Genomic DNA, 27,032 nt, shown 5'->3' on the forward strand with positions numbered 1-27,032 from the left:
GAACACTGTAGGAAAAACATTGAACAAAAGGTTTTGTGTTGAACTGAAGTCCTATCCACAGTACAGCTCATTGGTCTCCATTGACAAACTGCAAAAGACAGTTAGCACAGTTTGCTAAAAGATATTTATGTCTGGCATAAATCCAATTTTTTTTTTAGTTAAGAAGCCTTGGGATGTTTTCTTTAGTTTAAAGTGCTTGGTAAATTTAAGTCGCAGAAATACGAGAGGGAATATTTTCAGTTTCATCTGGTATTTTACTTTACAATTACAAATCCATCATAAACATCTTGTCTTCACTTTTCAAAAAATGTAACTATTCCTTCTTTTGTGCCTTTTCCTTTGGAAGCTGCATCATTTCTTTGTGATTTTAGTTGCTTCAGTTATTGTTCTTTGCCTGGCATCATCTAGGTGGGGCATTGGCCTTTAAGGAAAGGGTCCATATAATTCTTGGTTCAGATTAAGACCATTTCCTGCAAGACGTTCCTTGTTTCTTTCAACAAATAACAAAACCAAGAAAAGGAGGGAAAAGACAAATTGCTTGATGAATTGCAAGTGTGTGTGACTTTCCTTCCCCGCCCCTCACCTCTAAGATTACTTCTGGGTGGTGGGAAGAGGGGGTGGGGAGAGAAATACCAGACACTTTAGTCATGAAATGAATGTCATACACGAAGGAAATACTTGAGTTTGTTCTGTTCTATTCTTTCTTTTGCTTTCTCAGTTGTCTTCCATTTGAAACCAATTACTTTCCCAGATTTAGTTTGCAAAGAATGATCTTAACATCCTGCTTGCAAGTGGTGATGCCAAAGGTGCAGGAATCAAATGGAGGTAGAGTTTATTCAGAAAGTCTTTTCTTGATTACTTGCTGACTTCCCTTTTTACTGGGCCCTCCATCTTTGTTGCATTTTAAAAGTTAATCACCTTTGATGTGCCACAACATTTTCTGGATTTCAAAAGAATTTCCTGGGATCTGGCCAACATTTCTGCAATCATTGCACTTGACTGATTTTTTTTAAAGTGGGCTGGAAAGAAGTACCTCAGATTGAAATGGTTTGGCTTTAACATGATCATAAAAATCTCAATTTCAAGGGTCATCTACAGGAATCCTATTTAGAAATTAATTTTTTCTTTGCCATTTTCAATATTTTTATTAACATTGAGAAATTAACTTTTTTGTTATACCCATTATATAAAAGAATGTAATCTCTATTTAACTCGTCTAACAGTGGATGTTTTGTACATTACACTAAAGAATGGTTTGGGTCCCAAGTGATGGGAACAACATTGTGGAGTATTTGAATTCCTACCACGTTCATACCAGAATGGTGAATAATTCCAGGAGACCTTTGAATAAACAAAGGAAGAAATGACGAGTGCACAAGTCTTTCTGCCTTGAATGATATAGTATTAAAATTAACATGATCTACTTTTTTATTCCCCAAGAGTAAAGGGACTGGAGTCATTACCCATAAGACACCAGCTAAACTGCAGCAAATATTGAACAAGTTTACCATTGCTATATATGTCCTGTTATTTTTTTTTAATGGCAGATGGCAGTTACTGTCAAAGATGGGTGGTGATGACTTGTGCGTGTGGTGTAGAACAACAGATTGTTTCCAGACAACTGTGGTTCTTACCAACATGGGAGAAAGGGCCTCTGACTCAGCACCTGGACCATTGCCAAGGGACGAGTCTCCTCACAGACTTCTGTTGAAGGGACTGGTCTCCGTGCCCAGACCTCTGCCAAGGGGAGGAATATTCCGCAGGCTTGGATCTCTACTGAGAGGGGGATTGGGTTCCACACCTGGACCTCTGCCTAGAGGGGCATTGGGCTCTGCACCTGGACCAAGGGGTGGGCTTCATCACACCTGGAACTCTGATGGTTTTCACGCCTGGAACTTCATCAAGAGGAGGGTGATTTCTGCGCTTGGACCTCTGAGAGGCTGGCTCCACGCCTGAACATCCGCCGAGGGGAGGGGGGGCGAGCTCTGCACCTGGACCTCCACTGAGAGGGGCAGGTTCCCCGCATGGTCCTCTGCTGAGGGGTGGGCTTTATTGCCTGGAATTCTGTGGGCAAGTTCACTGTCTGGACCACTGCTGATGGGCGAGCTTTGCGCCTGGATCTCCCTGAGTGGGGTGGGGTCTGCGCTCGGACCTTCACTGAGGAATGGCATTTGAAAAGACTTGTTGACCTTTTAGAGGAAAAAAAGTGCTTATTATTGTACTTTGATATTTTAAATAATTTGCTAGCATTTGAAGATGCTTTTAATTAAATTGTATAAAAATTGTTTTCTATTATATCAATCTATTTAACAGTCCACTTTTTCTTTCAAAAACAATTAAAAAGCCTCAGAGAGAGTCAAGTTGGGAAAGGAAATTAGGACAGCAAGGCAGTCACCAAATCTGGTAATTGGGGCCTTCTCACTGTTTGGAACTTGCTCTCTCTTGGAGTCAGCCCATTCTCTTTGTATCTGTAGGAGCTGTCAGTCAGCACTCCCTGTCAGTTGTCCGTGCAGCAAATGGGGTGGAGGTACAAGTCCATGACCCATGTTGTGTACACTTGAGTGGATTTGTCTCTTTGAACTTCAACCTTTTTCAAGGTCAATTGGGGATGGAGAGTCGACATTGGTCTTACCACATCAGTGTAAAAACAAACCTTTGGGTTCAACAGCTGTCAGGTTCTTAAACTTTCCCTTCTGAACCGAACAATAAACTACTCCAGGATTTCCAGAATATTTGTTTGTACTGTTGACGAACCCATTATTTTTACACTAACTGCAAATGTGAACATTATCGATCATTTTATATTCATTATCTCTTTCTTTATGTTGTGCACACTGTGGTTATTAAATTTAATACTATTGTTTTTGCTGTACCTTTTGTCCCCGTGTGGCTGCAGCAAGTAAGAATTTCAATGCATCTGCCCAGAGTACTTGAGTGTGCAGGTACACTTGCGACCTACGTGACTTGCGTCCATTTGCACATATGACTGAATTTTTTTTAAAATAAGAAAAATATAACATTTACGCAGTTTATGTTGTTTTTGACAAACTGTAACAGGGATACGGGGCATGTAAGAGCCAAAATGTGCGTTCTTACCTCATTAGTCAGCATTCTAGGTTTATCTTGATTCCTGTGCACATGTGTGAGTCTTCGGTTGGCGCTTGCTCAGTGGGTTTGCCTATCAGAGTTGGATTAGCACATGCGCAAGAATTAAGGGTACAAATTCAATATCATTAGGCTGCTTAACTCTAGCGCATGCGCCAACCCAACTCCAATATGCAAACCCACCATGTATGTGTCTATCGAAGATTCATGCATGTGCACAGGAACCAGCCTCCAGATCATGGGATGCCGACTAACGAGGTAAGTACGCAATTCTGACATTTGTCCATTCCAGAATGGAACACGGATGCATGTTGGGGAGTACCTGAACAACAGTGAACTGTCATACTCAAACCTTGAGCAATCAAAATGAAGAACACTGTTTATATTTCAGCCAGTGAGAGTTCTGACAGAGAGGTTATCTGGGTGACCTCTGGAGGCAGGCAGAAGAAGAAGAAGCTTCATGAAAATTGTTTTTTGCAACTGTTCTAAGTTCAGAATCAAGATTTATTGTCATGAACAAGTCATGAAATTCTGTTTGTGTGGCAGGATCATCATAATGTAAACATCCATATTATAATCATCTTACAACATTACTATATTTAAAAATAACAGTGCATGTAAAGTAAGGCAGTGTCTTTGGTTCATTGATTATTCAGGAATCTGATGGCAGTGGGGAAGAAGCTGTCCTTGTGCCATTGAGTGCTCGTCTTTCAGCTCCTGTACCTTTTTCCCGATGGTTGCAGAGTAAAGAGGGCATGGCCTGAGAGGTGGGGTCTTTGAGGATAGAGGCTGGTTTTTTTTTTTGCAGACACCGTCTCATATAGGTATCCTTGATGGAACGAAGTCTGGTGCCTGTGATGTTGCAGGCTGAGTTAACAACCCTCTGAAGCTTATTCTTGCCCTGATTTTTCGCGCCACCATAGCAGGCAGTGATGCAACCAGCCAGGATATTCTCCACGGTCCACCTGTAGAATTTTCGAGAGACATTCACAAAGAATAACCACTAATGAGCCTTCTTTGTGATTGGATCAATGTGGAGGCTCCAGGACAGATCCTCGGAGATGTTGATCCCCAGGAATTTGAAGTTCTTGACCCTCTCCACTACTGAGCCCTCAATGAGGACTGTGTTGTATTCCCTTGACTTCCTCCTGAAGTCCAAAATCATCTCCTTGGTTTTGTTGAAGTTGAGTGCAAGGTTGTTGCTGTTACATCATTCAACGAACTGATCTATCTCCCTCCTATACACTTCCTCATTGCTGTTTGTGATTGTTCCGACAACAGTGATCTCATCTGCATTGGAGTTATGTCTGGCCACATAGTCATGGGTGTATAATGAGTAGAGCAGTGGGTTAAGCACACATCCTTGGGGCGTTGATGAACAGTGAGGAGGAGATGTTATTTCCAATTTGTACTGACTGTGGTCATCCAATGACGAAGTCAAAGATTGAGTTGCAGAGAGGGGTACAGTGGCCGAGAGTTGATAGAAAGTTGATGGAAAACCCTCAGACTGCTGACCCATGGCAGCATTCTCTCCATTTCTTTGTCCAAGTGGTGAAATAATTGTGAGAGCATCCATTTCTCCAATGTTTGACCTTTTATTTGTGTGTTTTCATTTGATGGACATCCCTCTGAACATGGTGGATTCCCTTTGTGTGCATTATACTGTCATCAAGCACGGAAACTAAATCTTGACCTAACTTGCCCATGCTAATGAAGTTGTCCCTCTGACCTCATCAAATTTGCTTTTGCCCTATATCCCTCAAAACATTTCATTTAGATTTACCTATCTAAATATCTTTGGAACACAAAAATTATTCCTCCCTCTACCACCTTTTCTGGCAACTCATTCCTTAAAATTGCTCTCCGGTACTTTTTTTTTCTCACTCTAAATCTATGCCATTTAAGTTTGGACTACTCTGGGCACCAACCCTCTTTTCAATCTTCTTCAGCATGATGCTGAACCAAGCCATGAAAGACCCCAACAATGAAGACGCTGTTTACATCCGGTACCGCACGGATGGCAGTCTCTTCAATCTGAGGCGCCTGCAAGCTCACACCAAGACACAAGAGAAACTTGTCCGAGAACTACTCTTTGCAGATGATGCCGCTTTAGTTGCCCATTCAGAGCCAGCTCTTCAGCGCTTGACGTCCTGCTTTGCGGAAACTGCCAAAATGTTTGGCCTGGAAGTCAGCCTGAAGAAAACTGAGGTCCTCCATCAGCCAGCTCCCCACCATGATTACCAGCCCCCCCACATCTCCATCGGGCACACAAAACTCAAAACGGTCAACCAGTTTACCTATCTCGGCTGCACCATTTCATCAGATGCAAGGATCGACAATGAGATAGACAACAGACTCGCCAAGGCAAATAGTGCCTTTGGAAGACTACACAAAAGAGTCTGGAAAAACAACCAACTGAAAAACCTCACAAAGATAAGCGTATACAGAGCCGTTGTCATACCCACACTCCTGTTCGGCTCCGAATCATGGGTCCTCTACCGGCACCACCTACGGCTCCTAGAACGCTTCCACCAGCGTTGTCTCCGCTCCATCCTCAACATCCATTGGAGCGCTTACACCCCTAACGTCGAAGTACTCGAGATGGCAGAGGTCGACAGCATCGAGTCCACGCTGCTGAAGATCCAGCTGCGCTGGATGGGTCACGTCTCCAGAATGGAGGACCATCGCCTTCCCAAGATCGTGTTATATGGCGAGCTCTCCACCGGCCACCGTGACAGAGGTGCACCAAAGAAAAGGTACAAGGACTGCCTAAAGAAATCTCTTGGTGCCTGCCACATTGACCACCGCCAGTGGGCTGATAACACCTCAAACCGTGCATCTTGGCGCCTCACAGTTTGGCGGGCAGCAACCTCCTTTGAAGAAGACCGCAGAGCCCACCTCACTGACAAAAGGCAAAGGAGGAAAAACCCAACACCCAACCCCAACCAACCAATTTTCCCTTGCAACCGCTGCAATCGTGTCTGCCTGTCCCGCATCGGACTTGTCAGCCACAAACGAGCCTGCAGCTGACGTGGACTTTTTACCCCCCTCCATAAATCTTCGTCCGCGAAGCCAAGCCAAAGAAAAGAAATTCTGGGGAAAAGATTGCACCTCTTTACATTATTTATGCTCTTGTGATTTATTCAACCCATATCAGGTCATCCCTCAGCCTCTTGATTCTCCAGAGGAAAAGGTCCTAACCAGTACAGTCTCTCCTTCCAATTCAAACCCTTTAGTTCTGGTAACATTCCTCATGAATCTGTTTTTTAACCCTTCCACTTATTGTGTATGTCCTGCTTGTTGAGACTTTCCAAAATGCAGTACATCACACTTTCCTGAACTCTATCTGCTGTAATTTGGCCCAAATACTTCATTCAAAGAAAAGAGGTGTAGGAGTTGAACTCTTCAGCCCTGTATAACCATTCAGTACAAACATGGCAGATCATACTTCAGTCACCCATTCCTGCTTTCTCTCTTTTCCCCTTGATCCCTTTAGCAATAAGGGCTACAATCACTTGTTTGAATAAAAAACAGATCTCTAGTGGTTCCAGAAGTTCACAACTCTGAATGAAAGTTTCTTCTTGTTCTGAGATCAAAAGTCTGATGTATTCTTGAATAGCCTTCACTGTCCACTGAAACCAATGTTAGTGTCCTTCACAAACCTGCAGACCACCTTTGTTTTTGTGTCAATTGTTCATATAAATCATGAATAATAGTGACCCAGCGTGGTTTTGGAGGCATCATTTTGTTGAAAGCTCTTCCTCCAGATGTAGTGGAAAAGCATTTATGAGGGATGTAATGCTGAGACTCTTTCAAGCACTGGTGAGACATCATTTGGAGTATTGAGAATTGGGCAATTTATTTGGGAAACAAAGATGTGCTGGGGTTGGAGAGGGTTCAGAGAAGATTTACTGGAATGATGTGAGGAGTGAAAGGGTGAGCACATGAGGAATGATTGTCAGCTCTTGGACTGTACTTGTTGAAGTACAGAAGGATGAGGGGGGACCTCAGTGAGGCATTTTGAATGCTGAGAGGCCTGGATAGAGTTGAAGTGGCAAGGATGTTTCCCATGGTAGAGGATTCTTGGACAAGAGGGAATAATTTCAGGATAAAAGGATGTCAATTTAAAATGGAAAAGCAGAAAAATTTCTTCAGTCAGTGGGCTGTGAGTCTGTGGAATGTCACGGGTGGCTATGGAAAGGAGGTAATTGGGTGGTATTTAAGGCAGAGATTGACAGGCATTTGATTAGTCAGGGCATCAAAGGTTAAGGGGAGAAAGCAGAGTGGGGTTGAGTGGAAGGATGGATCAGCTAATTATTAGAATGGTGGAGTGGACTGGATGGGCCGATGCCCTCATAGCTTACTTCTGCTCCTAGATCTTGAGCATTTGGCTTTTCTCAATTTTCAATCATTTAACAGGTTTTCCACCCACCATGTCTGCATTGAATATAAAGCCAATCTAAACAAATTCCATGTCCCTGCAATAAACAACCTGCTGGAGGAACTCCATAAGTCAGGCAGTATCAGTGGAAGAAAAAGAGTACTCAACGATTTAGCCTGAACTTTCCATCAAAACTATACATTCCCCAACGTGGATTTTTGTGTACATGTTGGTGTAGGTGTTTAGGCATGAATTGAGTATCCCTAGTAGTGTAACTGATCTGGGCAAATCTCTGCCAATTGTGTATATTTGTTCTCCGGTGAGCAACACTGTGAAATTTAAATGAATTTGAAAATATATTATTTTTGACCTTTAGTACTGGTTGGCTGCACTGACCTTTTGCTGCCATGTTTCCGACTGCAACCATGAGGTCATGGTGCCTTTGGCAGGGTAGGCTAAGGCCCCACCCACAAACATCTGGTGACCGTTGGACTTGGTCATGGCTGATAACGCACATGGGATTCACTAAACTAATTATCAGAATTGTTCAGACAAAAATAATATTCTAACTTTTATTTAAAAATTAGGCATACAGCAAGGTAAAAGGCCATTTCGGCCCACGAGCCCATGCAGCTCAATTACACCCAATGAACCTCCAGCTCCCAGTATGTTTCGAACGGTGGGAGGAATCTGAAGCTCCTGGGAAAGACCCACACAGACATAGGGAGAATGTACAAACTCCTTACAGACAGTGCGGGATTCAAACCCCAGTCCCGATCGCTAGTGCTGTAAAGGCGATGCACTTACCGCTACGCCAACCGTGCCATGATGTCACTAGTTAAGTGAACTCCAAGGAACTTGGTGCTCTCCACTCTCTCTACTATAGAGATGTTGATGTGTAGTGGAGGGTGGTCATTCCTGGTCTTCCTGAAGTCCATGATCATCTCCTTTGCTTTGTCCGTGTTGAGATTTGGGTTGTTGCTCTTGCACCATTTTCCACCTCCTCTCTGTAGTGCAGCTCATCATTATTGCTGATAAGGCCAACTGCTGTCGTGTCATCTGCAAACTTGATGACACCGTTGGAGCTGGATCAAGTGATACAATTGTGGGTCAGTAGTGTGAACAGGAGTTGGCTGAGCACACAGCCCTAAGGTGCACCAGTGCTTAGGGTGATGGTGCTGGGCGTTCTGCTACAGACCCAGACAGGCTGTGGTCTTTCCTTCAGGAAGTCCAGGATCCAGTTACAGAAACAACTTTGAGTCCAAGGATAGCTTCTCCACCAGCCTCTGGGGAATGATTGTATTAAACGCTGATCTGAGGTCAAAGAACAGCAGCCCTGCAAATGAGGCACTGTTCTCCAGGTGGACCAGGACAGAGTGAAGTGGGCAAGGTTATAAGTATCATCTGTGGAATGGATTCTTCCATAGGTGAATTGAAATGAGTCCATCGTATCTGGGAGGTGTGCTTTGATATGTTCCATCGCGAGACTCTCAAAGCATTTCATCATGATGGAGGCCAGTGCCACAGGACCTTTTTTATTTTTGAGTCCTGCTATTGTAGCCCTCTTAATGGAGGTTGCATAGAACCCTATGAAGGTTGAATGGATGGAGCCAATCCAGATCAGCTGAAGGGACATCATGGAACATGGTGATGTGTTGATGTACAGTTGTAGAAATGAATGGTAAGGGTGTGCTCAATGAAAGATCTATCTATCTTGTGATAGAAACCAATTCCAACCATTGAAACCTGTGCTGCCAAATTTCAACCAATTAACCATCGAGCCTGTATGTAATTGGGAAACTGTTATCATCTGTGCTTGAAAACCTAATGGAAAGACAAGAGTATTGTTCACATGGTGAGTGATGGAAAGGTGATGTTGTTCAGAGGGATCCTGACATCCCTGCACATTAACCACTCACGTTAAATGTGCGAGTACTGCTGTCAAGTGGGAAGGTAAGCAGTGTTTAAAAATCAAAAATTAACCAATCTGAGATGATGAACAAAGAAATACTGGAAGCTCTTTGTGAAAGAGGTGATGAGTGGGGCAAGCTGTTTATACCCAGAGTGATCAGTCCCTGAAACAGACTGCCAGGGGTAGTGGTGGAACCAGATACTGTCGTAGCATTTTGGAGGCTTTCAAATAGAAATGTGAATATGTAGGGAAGAGAGGAATATGTACCATGTGCAAGCAGCAGTTTTAGTATAAATTATGCATTTTTGTTGGATGCAGATGTGGACTGAAGGGGTTGTTCCTGTGCTGTACATGTGTGGTATGTTTTATCAGGCAGTGTCTGTGGAAAGAGAAACAGAGTTCATATTTTAGATTGAAACCCCTTCATTAGAACTTGAAAAGTATGAAAATATTTGTTTGAAGTTGCAGTGAGGGTGGTTCCCTTTCGTCTTGCTGACTTGTGATTGCATTCTGCCCTATTGTATCTTCGGCTGACAAATGAACTCCTGGATGTATGGTAGATGGGAACCTCAAAAGCAAATTTCTTGAGAATCATGGTTATAGGTTTGGAAAACAGTCTTCTTTTTACTCTCTGAAGGTGCTTACTTTAAAAACAAATTGTAGTGAAATGTACACTTGAAAAATATTAAACATCTAAATATTTTACTGCGGTTGAACGTAAATGTATTTTCCCTCTGGGTAATGCATGTGATTTGATGATTTTTTTAATAGAAGTGGGCACACAAGCAGTACTGTACAGAATGTGAATACAGCATTTTAAATGGAGACTGAGGTCTTGTGCTCAACCAAGTAAATCTTTCAGTTTGAAATCCAGGAGGAATGTTAAAACTTAATTTGATGATGTGGTGTGCTGCTTTCTTTTTTCCAACAGCACTGATTGACTAGGAGTACTGTTTAGTGAGATGTAGGAATGAATTTTTACACTTTTCTTTTATTTTCTTCACCTGAAGGAAATCTTCAGAACAGAATATTAACTGGGAGAGAATAAATTGCCAGTGAAAGCGTTCTTCATGATGGTGTTCGAGCAATATATCAAGCCCTGAAAGCCAAGTTCCTCAGCTGTCCTTTAAATTGTGTGGAAGTCTTGTCCGTGGCTATCTCTCCCACATGTCCATTGATAGCATCACTGAGAATCATGATGTCATGGAGTACTAATACATACCTTTCAGCCCACCGAGTCTGTGCTGACTTTCAACACAAATAGAACATTGATCAGAGAACAGTGCAAAACTGTTTGTGCCGAACATGATATCTGAATCAAATTAAAAAATCTGTTGCTTGCACTCCATCCAGAAGCCACTTCTATTTCACAATTGTACCTTCTTCCACAACTACTTTCAGTACTGTTCCAGGCACCTATCTGTGTAAAAGATATTTGCCCATCTCCCTTAAACCTCCTACCCCTCACCTTAAATCCATGTCCTCGAGTGTGTGACAGTTTTCTCTCTCCATGCTGTCAGTGCCTCTCATCACGTCTCCCCTCAGCCTCCTAAACTCCTGAGAAAGCAACCTGAATTTGTCCATACACTTCCCATAGCTCATACTCAAAACCAAGCAATACCCTGGTAAACCTGTACCATTTCCAAAGCTTCCACATCCTTCCTGTAGTTGCCCATTCAGAGCCAGCTCTTCAGCGCTTGACGTCCTGCTTTGCGGAAACTGCCAAAATGTTTGGCCTGGAAGTCAGCCTGAAGAAAACTGAGGTCCTCCATCAGCCAGCTCAACACCATGATTACCAGCCCCCCCACATCTCCATCGGGCACACAAAACTCAAAACGGTCAACCAGTTTACCTATCTCGGCTGCACCATTTCATCAGTTGCAAGGATCGACAATGAGATAGACAACAGACTCGCCAAGGCAAATAGCGCCTTTGGAAGACTACACAAAAGAGTCTGGAAAAACAACCAACTGAAAAACCTCACAAAGATAAGCGTATACAGAGCCGTTGTCATACCCACACTCCTGTTCGGCTCCGAATCATGGGTCCTCTACCGGCACCACCTACGGCTCCTAGAACGCTTCCACCAGCGTTGTCTCCGCTCCATCCTCAACATCCATTGGAGCGCTTACATCCCTAACGTCGAAGTACTCGAGATGGCAGAGGTCGACAGCATCGAGTCCACGCTGCTGAAGATCCAGCTGCGCTGGATGGGTCACGTCTCCAGAATGGAGGACCATCGCCTTCCCAAGATCGTGTTATATGGCGAGCTCTCCACTGGCCACCGTGACAGAGGTGCACCAAAGAAAAGGTACAAGGACTGCCTAAAGAAATCTCTTGGTGCCTGCCACATTGACCACTGCCAGTGGGCTGATAACGCCTCAAACCGTGCATCTTGGCGCCTCACAGTTTGGCGGGCAGCAACCTCCTTTGAAGAAGACCGCAGAGCCTACCTCACTGACAAAAGGCAAAGGAGGAAAAACCCAACACCCAACCCCAACCAACCAATTTTCCCCTGCAACCGCTGCAATCGTGTCTGCCTGTCCCGCATCGGACTTGTCAGCCACAAACGAGCCTGCAGCTGACGTGGACTTTTTACGCCCTCCATAAATCTTCGTCCGCGAAGCCAAGCCAAAGACATCCTTCCTGTAATGGGAGTGGGTGGGCCAAAATTTCAGACTGTGTTCCAAGTGAAGTCTAAACAAATATTTATATTACCTCCTTACTTTTATACTCAATGCCCCCACAAAGAAACCAAACAACCCATCAAGACTAATCCAGTACATTTTTCTTTTATTCACTCCCTCGATTCCATTGCTCATCTGTGGAAATTTATTTGTCACAAAATGCCTAGTGTTATGAGAAGGGTTCTTCTACAAACAGACCAATAGGTTATCTCCAGTACACATACAGCCATGCACAGTGCACTATTTACACAGTATAGGGTGACAATGAAAAGCAAAATCAATCAGCACCAAACAAGGGCAGCATGATAACATAGGTATGGGTTCATTCAGGAGCCTGATAGCAGCCGGGAAGGAACTATCTTTAAACCTGTTGATGCATGCTTTGACACTTTTAAGCCTTCTTCCCAATGGGTGGAAGGACAAGAGAATGTGTCCAGGGTGTGATGGGTCCTTCACTTAGACATCTTTCCTATGCAGCAGCGTTGTTGATGGAGTCCATGGAAGGGAAGGAGAATTATGTTATATTATGTTACATTCGTTACCTTCTGCAGCTTTTTTCCAATTTGATCAGATCAGCTCCCATTTCACATTATGATACTTATGATGGTGCACCTGTAGAAGTTGTTGAAGGACAAGGGGGACACGCTGAATGTAGTCTTTGACTTGCTGGGGGTCATTTATGCTGAGCAACAAGACTTTGGATATGGGTGGGGAATGGACAACCTGAGGAAAGTGGTTCAGGGAGAACATACAAGCTCCACACAGACAATATTGAAACTGGAGATGCTGCATAGTTGTTGAGGAATGTTAGTTATTACTGCCAGCAATCACAGTACAATGCTGGATTTAAAATACATTTATTTGGCCCAATTATCTGGCACCTACTGGGATCGCAGATGTTGGATATGCAAATTGTCTGGTTGACTGAAACTCACTCTTCTTTTCTTTGGCTTGGCTTTGCGGACAAAGATTTATGGAGGGGTAATGTCCACGTCAGCTGCAGGCTCGTTTGTGGCTGACAAGTCCTATGAGGGACAGGCAGACACGGTTGCAGCGGTTGCAAAGGAAAATTGGTTGGTTGGGGTTGGGTGTTGGGTTTTTCCTCCTTTGTCTTTTGTCAGTGAGGTGGGCTCTGCGGTCTTCTTCAAAGGAGGTTGCTGCCCGCCGAACTGTGAGGCGCCAAGATGCATGGTTTGAGGCGATATCAGCCCGCTGGCGGTGGTCAATGTGGCAGGCACCAAGAGCTTTCTTTAGGCAGTCCTTGTACCTCTTCTTTGGTGCACCTCTGTCTCGGTGGCCAGTGGAGAGCTCGCCATATAACATGATCTTGGGAAGGCGATGGTCCTCCATTCTGGAGACGTGACCTACCCAGTGCAGTTTGAAAATGCCAAACTAATACATCTGGATGAAGAATACACCAATTAAAAGACCAAAGACGGTGCAAAATGTTAAGTAATTTGAAAAAAAATCAGTACTGTAATATTTAATTTCATTAAGTTCACTTTAATCAGTTAATTCCTGTAACAAAAAAAATTAAATTCCAACCCCATTCGCTGGCACTTTAACAGTGTTGTGCTAGCTGCTACACTAATGTTCCATCATTATAATTAACCCCTGTTGTGTTTTTTTTAAACCTACCTTTATGCTGGCATATAGAACGATCTAAAGCTTAAAAATAGCACCTTAAAATCAGGATCATCTTGTATGGGTCTAAAATCTGAACTTTGACAGCGAAGTCTCAACACTGATGCCATCTTTCCCCTCCCCCTCAATATTCTATCCCACCCCACTGGCTCTGACTCAAGTGACCTGGTCAGGTCCTCAGCACACCTTCCTTGTGCTGACACTTTGACTCATCTCCACGCTCGTGGTGACAACATAAAGAATACACACACATTGAGGGGCATAGCTAGTTCAGCATGGCAAACCTGCGGGTTCTCCCTCACGCTGTCTATTACCCCCAGTCATATTTATTTCAAATTCTCTTTATTTGTTTATTTCCTCGATTAGGTTTTTTCCAGTTGATTGAATTTGGGATGATGGGGATTCAACTATATTTTCCATTCTTTATAAAGTTCAGGCTAAAATCAATAAGGATGCTCCATTTTGTTGAGCTGCTCTGATCTCTCAAAAAGGTTACCGGAATTTAATTCAATTCAGTTGCTGTCAGGCAAACCTCAGAGCTGAGTCACAGTCATTTTGCCACCACATTTCATCTTCACAATGTTGGTGATGCTATTTTGTAGCATGCAAACCAAGTGTAAATTGCCTTGTTGTTGAGCACTGTTTGATGGAAGACTGTTGTGGAGATGACTTCAATGACCAGAGTGTTTGGAACCCTCGCCACCTGCACCCCCACCCCCTACCCCCCCACATCAGCTCGAGTATTTTGATCAATGTGTAGATGGCACAGTTAGCATAACGATTAGCGCATTGCTGTTACAGTACCAGCGCCCCAGGTGTGAATCTGGCACTGTCTGTAAGGAATTTGTATGTTCTCCCCGTGTCTGGGTTTCCTCCAGGTGCTGCAGTTTTCTTCCACCCTTCAAAATGTTGGGGGGTTGTAAGTTAATTAAGTGTAATTGGACGATATGGACTCATTGGCCAGAAGGGGCTGTATGTCTAAATTTAAAAAAAAAGGAAAAATAAGACAAATTTAATTATTGTAAGTGTTCAGGTTGCTTGGTCCTATTTTCATAATTATTGATCCCAACATTGTTGAATGCATCCTTCTCATGCCCAATGTTTTCCAACCTTTTTCCACCCGACTTTTATTGCCTTTAGAAAACCATTATGCCCAGATATTTCAAGCTACCAGTGCTATGGCCTACGGTAGTGGATTGTGGTTAGGATAAAGGATGGTGAGAGCCTTGGTTGATCCTGAAAGGGCGGGTGTCATCATATGTGGGAATGTTAATTTTAAAGACATCACAGTAATGGGCCTTTCCAGTCCATGATACCCGAAGACACCAACGTGATCGATTAACTTGCTAACCCCATAAGTCTTTGGAACATGGGAGGAAACTGGAACACCCAGAGGAAACCCATGCAGACATATAAACCCATGGAGAATATATAAACCCCTTTCAGACACTCTCAGATTCAAACCCAGGTCACTGCCCAATGTTTGTAGCCAATGCTAACTCTCTAAACTGTGCTGCTCTTTTATTAACCATTTAAATGTAAAAGAACTGCCACTAACAGTTTTGAAAATTGCAATATACAAGCATATGACCATCTTTACTTAAAGACCCATTCATGAAAGGGTTTATGGGAATGGAATAATTAAAAATTGATTGTTTTAAAATGATTTTTTTGCTAAAATTAGCATTAACCAGCTACAGCTCATGGACTTTTGCAAGGCCAGTGATAACAGCCCACGTAATAGGCAGGTTCACAAGATTGACCTGCCCAATTCAATGCAAAATTTGCTTGATGGTAGGAGTCAGAGGGTGGTAGCAGAATTACTTAGATTGAAGGGTTGAGACTAGTGTTGTGCTTGCAGAAGGGCTTCAGTTCGAAACTTCGGTAATATATCTTTATCCCCTATGGATGCTGTGAGACCAGCTGAGTTCCTCCAGCATTTCTGTGTGTTATTACTACAATCCCAACGTCTGCAGACTTCTGTGTTTCACGCCAGGGTTGTGCTGCAGGGGACGGTGCTGGTTCCACTGTTGTTTGTTGTCTATGGTCAATGTGGTGAGTGAGTTTGCACATAACACCAAAATTGGTGATATCACAAACAGTGAAGAAGATTATCTGAGCTTAGAACAGGATCAAGATGAACTGGGAAAGTAGGTCAAGGAATGGCAGATGGAACAAAACTCTAACAAGTGCAAGGTGTTGCATTTGGTAAGTTAATCCAGGACAGGTAAGGCCCTAGACTAGAGCATTGTAGAACAGAAACCTGGTATACTGGTGCATAGTTCCATAGAAGTGGATTTATAAATCATGGTGGGGGTGGTGGGGCATAAATAAGGTTAATACTCAGAATGTAGAGAAAAGGGGTCTTAAAAGTTTAAGGTGGGGGGGAGGGAATTTAAAAGTGACCAAAGAGGCATCTTTTTCAAAAAGAGGGTGCTGGGTATATGGAATGAACATCCAGAGGAAATGATTGAGGCAAGAACAATTGAAACGTTTAAAAGACACTCAGATACGGGGTTAGGAAAAGTTTGGAGGGATATGGATCGAACACAAGCAAGGAGAAGTTGGCAGAAAGGGTTGATTCTTTGCAGTTAAACTATGATTCTGAGGTATGAGATCTATTTTAGGTGATGAATTCATCAATGTTTTCACAACCTGAGGTAAAACACGAAAATATGTAGACACCGTGACTGAAGTAAAAACACAATGCTGGAGAAATTCAGCAGGTCAAACCGTGTACATTATAGAGCAAAGCTAAGGATTCATAACCGATGTTTTGGGCTTGAGTCTTTCATTAATGTATGAAAAATGTCAGCAGGTACCTGAATTATTTGACCTGCTGAATTTCTCCATTATTGTGTTTTTGTTTTCACAACCTCTTTGGATAAAGCTAACAATTTGTGTCTGTGGCGGCGTACATATTTGTAGCGGTGAATTGACCCGCTTATCACGGGCAGTCAGTGGAGTAGCCGCAGCAAAGATGGCATCACAGGTCCTTCTCTTCTGGTACAGACCGGAAGAATGTGTATGTGCCTACATCAGCATTACATGAGTTCCAGTATGCGAGGAGCGGTCTCCAGATGGCCTTAAAGCCTGCAGCGTGGACTTCAAAGTAAATCATTTATGTTTAACAAGCTCATAGCCTGCTGTCTCAGTTCTTCTCTCTGCAGTCGCTCACAACCCACTAAATGTCATCATTTTTAGCCAATAATTTTATGTTCTGAAAGTAGATATTCATGATCCACTTTAATTTTAGAAGCTTAACTGTAGCTAGTTCATTATAATACTTGTTTTTCTTGATAGGGTGATTCAGGTTACCTTCTCTCTCTTTGTTGCAAAAAATAGTGCAACATGGACATTCTAATTTTGGGAAATTGTCACATTTTTCATTAAAATTGACAATTGGTTGAAATGGTAAGCTTGGGAGTGAGTGTAATTATCCAGAATACTAGTTTAAGCAATCTGATTGTCTTTGCATATGTGGCAGTTTTCCAGAAGCACTGTTGGGAAATGTTATTCCAAAAGAATATTAACAAACAATTTTGGATCTTTTGATTTTAAACTTGGAACCTTCGTAATCACTCAATTGTATGCAGTTTGGTTCGTCACACCATGACTGAATTGAGTCTTAATGAGCTTAATTCTGAGATTAGGTGAGATAAGGATGAGAGGACATAGGTTAAGGGTGAAGAGTGAAAGGGAGGATTGGGGGAACTTCATGTTGAGTGGTGAGAGGGTGGAACGAGCTGCCAGCTGAGATAGTGAATGCAGGCTTAATTTTGACATTTAAGAAAAATTTGCAAAGGTACATGGATGGGAGGGGGATGGAGGGCTATGGCATAGTTGCAGGTCAATGGGACTCGGCATAATAATAGTTTGGCACAGACGAGATGGGCTGAAAAGCCTAATTCTCTGCTTTCATGTTCTATGATTCTTTGGTGTGTTTTATTTAACACAAGTGCAGGGTAAATTTATGGAAATGTGGAATTTGTGCAACAAGATTGAATTGATTATATTGTCAATAACTGCATATTCATACAGACTCAGACAATATTCATGCATTTATAATCAATGGTCTAATTCATTGAAGTGTGCATGAAGTAGTATTTTGTTTATTGACATGCTATGTAGGTTTTTGTGCATTTTGCACATTGTGTGCTAAGGAGGGTGATAAGTAACTTTCTTTTATGTCTTCATTGCAGTCGTCTCTCTCTTGGGCACCACAGCATGTATTCTTCGATCTGAGAACTTATTGGGCAATAACACTCAATCATACATAGTTCCCTCCATTAAAAAAATATTGTGGAATGGTAATGATAAATTTTGGTTTACTTGCCATGCTTAACCAGTGGAAGTGGCTTGATTTAACGTGTATCGGTCAGAAAATCTTGTGGAAATTATTGGAGCAAACATGCACATAAGACCAACATTTATTTTTCCAAATCTGAATTTCCTCTTGAATTCTTACCCTTCTGTTGTTCTATCAGAAATGTTTGTAATAATTCATGGAGAGTACATATAAAAAAGTTTTGGAGAATGAAGTATTTCAGAGTGATTTTGGAGTAAGAAATAGTTTTGCATTTTTTTTTAACTGTGTTTTGGTTGAGTATTTAATTTGCATTTTTGTCCAAGGGAAATGTTCTTTATCCCAGCGATATTATCTTAGATTAACGGAAAACTTGGTGATGTATGTTTTTGGAGTCTAAATTAATTTTCTTTGTGTTTCATACTATTTGTGTGCATTTCTTATCGTAAAATTTGCTGGGAACTGGTGACATGCAAACATAATTAGTGCCCAACAAAGATTTGCTTATTGATTCACTTGTATGAAATCTCATTTTAATGGTGTTATTTGAACCCAAATAGAGCAGATGGGCCTCATTTCCTGATATTTGAGCTGTTCTTAACTTGAGCCAGAGCTGGTCTGGATTTCATTAAAAAGACCCCCTGAAGGCATCTTTGCAAATTCCAGAAATAATACCGTTTTAGTTTACAACGATGAATACTTAAATACAGGCAATCTTGTGAATAACAGGAATAAATATGAAATAAGCAGTTGCAGATGACATTAACCAATCACTGAGTCTGTAGAATATTTAGTAGGTAGTGTACATTAAAATGTTGCACCATACCTGAGGATGTGGCTTTGGTAAAACAAAATCATTTTGATCTCGTATGGAGTTACTTTAGACTGTCTCTTTGTTCAGTTTAATTGTTAATTTATGGTTGTTCAAAATAGTGTATTTGTTTCTGGAATAATTACTACCCCATATGTCATCATTTTTTTTGCACAGGTCATTTTTGAAGAGTTGAGTATTTCTTGGCTGATTGGATGAAATAATTTGAGAAGGTTCCAACTTTAAAAAAAATTGCAGTTATAGTACTCCGATCCAGAAACCCTCCCACTAGTGTAGGACGGCTTGAAAAAAGCTTGTGATATAATCCTTGCTTTTTCCACTCTGAGGGACCGTTTGGTCAGTTTATGTTAACTGGAAGTTGCATTAATCGTAGCAGATCTGTTTGCTGCAACTTGTTCTAGTTTCTGAGTGGAGGTCAAGTGTAGCCAGGTGCTGGAAGATTGAATTTGTCATAAAGCATTGCAGATTAATCTGAAAGGTTTTGCAGGAAAGCACAGAGAAGAGCGAACTGTAAGCAACGAACAGTTTGGGCATTCTCATGGGCTGCACAGTGAGCTTGGCTTGCCTTGAGGATGAAATTTGCCATGTGCCCGTGGATCATCAGAATCAAGTACAAGGAAAGGAAAGTTCCATGGATAAGGTAGTGTGAAGGTTTTGCCATGTGACAGGACCATTGCCCTATTTTAAAATCAAATGAGTTTACCTGTTTGGCTGGATTGCAATTTGTGGATCGCTGGAGTCTATTTTAACTTGGCAAAGTTACAGGATTATTTTCCTTTTGATTTAAATATTTTAAAGTAAGAAGAGATTTTGCAATGCAGTAAATAGTTTTCAACAGAATCATGACTGCAGAGTTCAAAAGGTTTAAAAACTGGTGGATATCCCTCATCTTGATCATTGTTTGTCGTTCCGTTAAAGTGAGAGAAATAAATCAGTGGGAAGGTCTTGAATTTTCAAACTTCTAAGTTTTATCCAAAAGCAGTTTTTCGAGAAATGAGTTTGTTATAAAATGTATGTAAAAGGTTTCATGATAGAAAACGTTCAACGAGTCAAGAAGGTACAAGGAAAATGCAGAGCAAGAAGCCATTCCAGTTTACAGCTCATTAACTTTCAAGCCCGCTTTTTTTATGTGTTAGTTTTGGCTTCAAACTGAACATAGAAATTCTTATTAATAAATACCCGATTCATTACTATTATGGCATTTTAAAATAGTTTTGAAATTCTGCCTGAAAATCTGGTCAGCAATGTTGGTTACGTATTTTTACATTTGCTGTATAAAGTACCCTGACCTGCTGAGTTTCTCCAGCATTGCATTTTTACTTGGGTGTTTTACTAGTTTGAAATTCATTTTATTACATTCAGCTGTGACTTGGATGGATTGTTCTGGTTTAACACATGTTTGGTTTGTTTTGCTTTCTTTCCTTTTTTTTTAATCAGACCCAATAATAGTGAGCATTTTTATCAAAAGTAATAATTGGACATCACCAAAAAATGTGAGAGTCAATAATGTTGTGCAATATATTTAGCAATTAAATCAACTGGTTTACAATGAATTTTAATTTTTTCCCCACTTCTTATTTCTGTTAAAGTACAAATTTGTCAATCAGCCAGGCAGTCCACCCCTCCCCCCTCCCCACTTCCGGGAGCCACAGCACATATAAGTGGGGGGGGGAATAGACTGAAATCATCAAATTTTTAAAAATGTTCTTATTAAGTCAGTAGGAGATAAATACAGAAGAAAGCAACAAAACTTAACTGCATCACAGGGAAGGGGACCCATAAACATTAAGCAGAGTCCAAAGGGGCCATTGCCAAAAATAAGGTTGAGAATGGCAGATATAAATAGTCATCAAACAATATGGGAGGTCATGATATGAGTCACGCGCTTTGTCAGAAAATAACATTTTTAAATTTTAATGTGTAGTTTGTCCAATGACTCACCAGGTCAATGAGCCCTGAAAATATGCAAGGCCTCCTTATGTGACCTTTAAGTTTCAGTTTCAGCAGTTGTTGGCTAAGGAAACAATGAAGCAACTTGGACTTAGATTTTGTACTTTTATTGTGAAAAAATAATCAACATGACTTATGTTGTTTAATGAATCAACTTGGTAAGTGCAAGTTGTCAATTTGACAACGATGAGACTTGGCTGTAAGGCTCCCAAATATTATTAAAATTCTCAAAAGGTTTCAATTTAAAGATTCTTTTTAACGTGTTTAAATATTTCTATCTCCTTGTGTTCTCTCTTTTCCCACCCAAAATAAAACTCGATTGCCTTATGTGACCTCAGAATCACAAGATTACTATCCACTTCCATTTCTGGTTTTATCAACTTACAATTTTCTTTAAATCATTTTACAGTAGTTTTTTAGCAGCTTTGAATGCCTTGGTTTTGAATTTCCCATTTGAAATAAGTTTCTCATTCCCTCCTGGTTTCTTAAAAGCCATTTCCTAAATCTTACCTCTTCAGCCAATCATCTCCACACATCTATTCCTCATCTAAAGAAGGAGACCTACTATTACAGGATCATCTTCAGTGAACTGCCTTGGTGTTTTGCATGCTGAAGGTGTTTGTCTCGGAAAATATTTTGCACCAAGGATGGGTGGTGTGGCAACAATGTTTGAATGTGAGTTTATTTGACTGGAGGTTTGGATGATGTGGTTGCTGTAATTTGCTGGATATGTGGTCATTCTTGACCAGCTCAAGGAGTTTGCGGCAAAGGTGATTACAAACCAGATTAGTGGTGAATTAACTGAGAGTTGATGTCACAAGAGAGTTGCAGAAATCAGCATCAGTGAAGAAGGGAAAGATGCCACCTCAGCACAGGATAGGACTGAGAGGTACACTGAACACCCCTTTGCCATTATCTTACATATTGAGTAGTACTAATTTTTTTAAAAACCAGAATGTCTCCTTCTTTAGATGAGGAATAGATGTATGGAAATGGAGATGAAAGGGAAAAAAAGATTTATCCCAATAGTAAAATGCAACCTGCAAAACAATACTATTGCGTTGATTCCAAAATACAAAAATGGTGGAGACACTCACCAGGTCACGCCTTGTCTGTAGGAAGCAAAGGGTTATAACTATCGAATGGGTAGCTCTCTGAATGAAGAGGGAAGGAGGTGGGGAACTACAGGAAGGGAGATGGAGGAATAAGGAAAGAAAGAGATGGGAAGGGGCCTAACGGAAACTGGAGATCGATGTTATCCCCCATTTTATTCAGGCAACTAATCACTTTTTGCTTAATAGTTGCCAAAGACCTCAGGCCTGAACCGTTGGTTATATCCACTTGCTTTGAGTTTCTCCACTAGTTTTGTGTATGCACAACAGTCGCAGTGTCTGCAGATTTTCCTGTTTATAATTACATGATTCGCATTGGAGGAACAGGAGCGTGTGTATTTGTTAAAATCATGTTTTTTTAATGAAAAAAAAATTACATTGTAGCTTTATGGAAAAAAAGGCAAGAAGAAGATCTGCCACATAAAAGGAAGAAACAATGAGGACTCCGACACCCAGATACTGGACATAGAATCCATACACCTTCACGAGATGTTGGGTGAGATGAAAGAAGGAAGCGAGTTGCATACAAAGATCAAAATGCAGAGGACAATCCAGAACAAGCCTACGATATTTAACCTAAAGGTGGATACTGGATCACAAAGCATCGTCCTTCTACTCAGACTCTACTGCCAGATGATCCCAGAGAACATGGATACTGGATCACAAAGCATCGTCCTTCTACTCAGACTCTACTGCCAGATGATCCCAGAGAACATAATAAAAGGGTATCCAAAAGATGGTGTATTGGAAACAGCAAATGTCACGTTAACGGCCTATGGTGGATCCATGATTAAACAGCTAGGGAGAGCTAAGATCAATGGCTGCCATAAGGGAAAGAACATCCTCTGTACGTTCTACATGGTAGATGCAGATGGACCAGCAATTCTAGGTCTGGATAGCTGCCAGGAGTTGTAGTTGATCTGTCGATTATGAGATCCAGACAAAGAAGATATCCAAAAAGATCAACAGAGAATCACAACAAAAAGAGGAGATGATTTCCACAGAAGTACCTGCCAGGCCATGGCACACATTGGGAGCAGACTTGTTCACTGAGAATCGAGTGGTATTTAATAGTAGCTTGTTACTACTCTAAGTTTCCATTTGTCGAAAGGGTGAAAGACCTGAGAGCATCAACTATCACCACAGAAATGAGAGCACTACTTGCTGAACAAGGAATGTCCAAGCAAGCAATATGTGACAATGAAACACAGTTCATGTCACAAGAATTCAGAAAGCTGGCTGCAGAGTATGGGTTTGTTATCACTATATCATCCCCATACTACCCAAAAAGTCATGGGTTTATTGAAATACAAGTGCAAACTATGAAACGCACACTAGTTAAGTGTTGCGAAACCAAAGAAGACCCTTACCTAGCTCTTCTGTCATAACGAGCAACACTTTTAAGGGCTGACATGAAGTCCCCGGCAGAACTTCTAAATGGTAAGAGATATAAAACAACTGCCAAGCAATGGCAATCAGCTGAGGAGGAACAGATCTTGCATTTGTCCAACACAAGATATGATGAAGCAGAAAGCTTTAATACCAGCAAAGCCTGCAACACCAATATCAAGTGAAGAGACCACAACCACTAATACCTAAACATCACACAGCAGTTGTCAGGTGAAGCACAACAAGTTACATCATCTACATGTGTACCAGCAACACAGAGTCCACTGCTCACAGCCAAACTCAAAAGATGGCGAAGGAACATACTGCTGCCAGTGCGATATCGATAAGAACTATTTAAAAATGGTTGCGTAAATAAATTAGTGAATAAGTTCATTTACTTAAGTTGCATGGGAAAGAAAGTGATAAAGAACACTACTTTTTTTCTTGAGAAGGAGGGATGTTATATAGGCAGGATCATGTGAATTATTTTGTAATCGCGCAAGAATACACCCTTCTCACTGTAGTAATGGTCATGCACCACTAGGGTGGGTGTGTGTGTGTGTGTGTGTGTGTGTGTGTGTAATGTGTATATATTTGTGTGTGTGTGTGTGTGTGTGTGTGTGTATAATGTGTATATATTTGTGTGTGTGTGTGTGTGTGTGTGTGTGTGTGTGTGTGAACAGTTTCCTGTGATGGTGGAAGGCCTCAGTAAGTAAAACTTCTTCTGTTATTTGAATCTTGCATCTCTAAGTTATTTAAGAAACCTCCCAAGTAACAATAGAGACATAACACCCAATTTAAAAAGCTGCAAATATTGAAACAACTGGTTTGTATACAAAAGGTCTCTATAATTTGACATAAAAGGGGTGATTCACCCCTTGTAGATTTCTCAGTCATTTTGATTTTTCATTAATGATCTTCTGACCATACCACGTTTTCCAGCCAAAAAAGCAAAACCACATAATTTGTATAAAAAGTTAAGCTGAAACTAGTTAATTAATGTCTGTAGCAGATTTTCTCCTGTCATTGAGAAGTGTGATTTTAAAGGCATTGTTCTTTGTGAAGTAAGCAGGCTTAAAGAATTATTGATCGTCTATAATGTATGATTGCACCGTTTCTTGAAGTTTTGGTGAAAGCTGCCAGGAGCCCATCTCCCACTTTCTCATTGGTAATTTTGCTCATTTTGCATTTAGATTACACTGTTTGCATTTATGGGAAATCTGAAAGTCTGAGCACAAACCCATTTTTAAAATCACAACTATACCGTAGGCAGCATTTTTAGGCAGAAATTTCTCATTAAATAATGGGTTGCTGCCTGAAACAGTTCTATTTTGGGAATTAAAACATGAAAGATGCGGTATTCCAGATGCATCCAATTATTAGCTCACAGAAGCTAGTTTGTGCTCTAAGGGAAATGTGCATTCAATTCAGTTAACTGGCCTGCAGCTCTGACTGGATGGTCTGTGCTGGGACTTTCATAGATGTTTTTAAAAAAGTATGTGAGTTTTCCACAGTAGACTTGATCTGCGCTGTCATTTGGCTTGATAGTATTATGGTGTACAAGCTGACTAATTTAAATAGGAATATATAAATGCTGTTAAGGATAACATTTCTTGCAGTTCCGAAGGGCCTCCCTCCATAGGATGAAATTTTTAAAAATGTGGCTGAGTTGTGGATAAGGAAGTCCATTCTGTGGAAAATTAATATTGATGTAATTGTAGTAATTTGCCAGCATTCGTAAGTACCTGGCCCCCTCCCAATCTCATCCCCCTTCTTCTCTGGTTCCATATCCCACCCCATCTTTCACTGGATTTTTTTGCTTTCTCCTCTCTTCTCTCTCCCAACCCCACCTCACCCCTCTTGTTCCATCTGTCACTTGTTTATGCTGCCATTGTCACCTTCTCTACTTGACAGATTGCAGTGCTGGTAGCCTTTGTCTTCTCCTCATCCTCTCCACCCTGTTTGACTCATCTCCTCCACAGGACCACTTTGTTTATCTTGCCTTGATTTCCATCCATTTGGCATCTGCCAGACCTCTATCTCTATCCTTCATGGTTCACCTCCACCTGATTCACTAATCCCATGTAGGGCTCCTTCTCCCCCTACCTACCCTACTCTCTTTACACAGCTACTGCACCAACTTTCCTCCGTCCTGAAGAATTCCAGTGTGAAATGTTGACCATTCTTTTTCTCCCACTGAGATTATTTAACCCGGTGAGTTCCTCTAACAGATTGTATCTGGGTTGAGATTCCTGGATCTGCAGTCTCCCATGTGCCTCCAGCCATATTTGTTTCTGGAGTTAAACAAGAATGTTAGCAGATGCTGAGGTCAAGTGCTGGAGAATCTCATCAGGTCATGCAGCATCCATAGGAAGTAAAAGGTAACCCAACAATTCGGTAAAGGTCCCTTTATCAGGTACGAGCAAAAACAGACAGATGCCTGAATAAAAAGGAGGGGAGAGGAGGGTGCAAGAGGCTAACAGGAAAGAGATATTGTGGGAGGGAAGGGGATATGGAGCTGGAGGAAAGGAGACAGATAGGGATAGAGAGATTTGGGGAAGAGGTTAACAGAAATTGGTGGTCAATATCAATGATGTCTGGTTGGAGAGTGCTCTGCTTGCTGTGACAGCAAGGTCCTTTCAGTGGCCATCTATTTCAATTCCACACACCACTGTTATACTGACATGTCTGTCCGTAACCTCTTTCACTGTCAACCTGAGGCCACCTGCAAATTGGAGGAACAGCACCTTATATTGGGCACTCTCCAACCTTTCTTATCGCTCTGCCGTCTCTCCTCATTACTTCTCAGTTTCTTTCTCCTCCACCCTCCCACCTGGATCACTTCTTAACTGTTGGCTGTCCTCTTCCATATCACAGATGGGTGGGGGAAGGCCACCTGACTCTGGTAGGAAACCATTCGAAAGTCACCTCACCTGGTGATCAAGGATTGAATCCACCCACAGGTGAAGCTGCCACGCAATTGGTTCTTGCAGGTCACGTGGTACACCTGGGCTGGCCCTTTGAGCTGGCTGCAGTATAAAGCTCACCACATGGAGCAGCTCACTCTTTTGGCCATGAGATGATCCCTGAGCTCCACTCCAGGTTGTGATCCACAGGCGACACTGGACAACCAATTGTGAGGAGTCCGATTCATGTCGTGGGCCTTGGACGATGCTGAGATATATGCAGGTACAGGGCAGGGCTATTTGTGGCATGCACCCGGGGAAGACTGCAGTTTTTCAACCATTGTAGATTACAATATGTTCCTTTGCTGATATGTGCGCCGTGTCTGCTTGTTGTTGACGGGGTGATAGGTTTGGTAATTGGGAGTTAATGAACCTCCTGATCATTGGGAGACGATATGTTCCACCTCAGGTTAGATGTAAAATGGATGTCTCATGAGGTCGTGAGTTGTTAATAAAACACAATTAATACAATAGAACCGAAGTTTCTTTATTACAATAAAAGAAACATCACATGGTACCAGGAGTCAGTACCAGCAGGAGACATGGAAAGTGTGAAGACTCCTGATGCTGTGAATTGGACTAGGAATGTCGACCACAAATGGCAGTTGTCAAACAACAATTCATGCTGTATCTGCAAGCCATTGGACCTGATAGCAAACCAGATGCACAGAAGATTGTTCTGCTACTTATTGTGGTGGAACATTGAGCACTATAGATTTTCAACATGTTTGTTTTTCCCGAGGCAGGT

At 41.7% G+C, this 27,032-nt stretch overlaps 1 protein-coding gene across 7 annotated transcripts in view; it reads left to right on the top strand.

Annotated features, from left to right (window-relative positions):
• The window catches only part of LOC138750166 (tensin-3-like), a 480,425-nt gene that overhangs the window by 64,720 nt on the left and 388,673 nt on the right, over positions 1-27,032 (top strand). The window contains exon 1 of one of the 7 annotated variants that reach the window (XM_069912336.1): positions 19,206-19,507. The exons of the other annotated variants lie outside the window; for them this stretch is intronic. Coding sequence (XP_069768437.1) covers positions 19,406-19,507 — 102 coding nt within the window. The 5' untranslated portion in view covers positions 19,206-19,405. Of the gene's footprint in view, positions 1-19,205; positions 19,508-27,032 lie in introns of those variants that run through there. 7 annotated transcript variants of the gene reach the window in all.

The sequence above is a fragment of the Narcine bancroftii genome, chromosome 1, assembly GCF_036971445.1.
Source record: "Narcine bancroftii isolate sNarBan1 chromosome 1, sNarBan1.hap1, whole genome shotgun sequence".
Lineage (NCBI taxonomy): Eukaryota > Metazoa > Chordata > Chondrichthyes > Torpediniformes > Narcinidae > Narcine > Narcine bancroftii.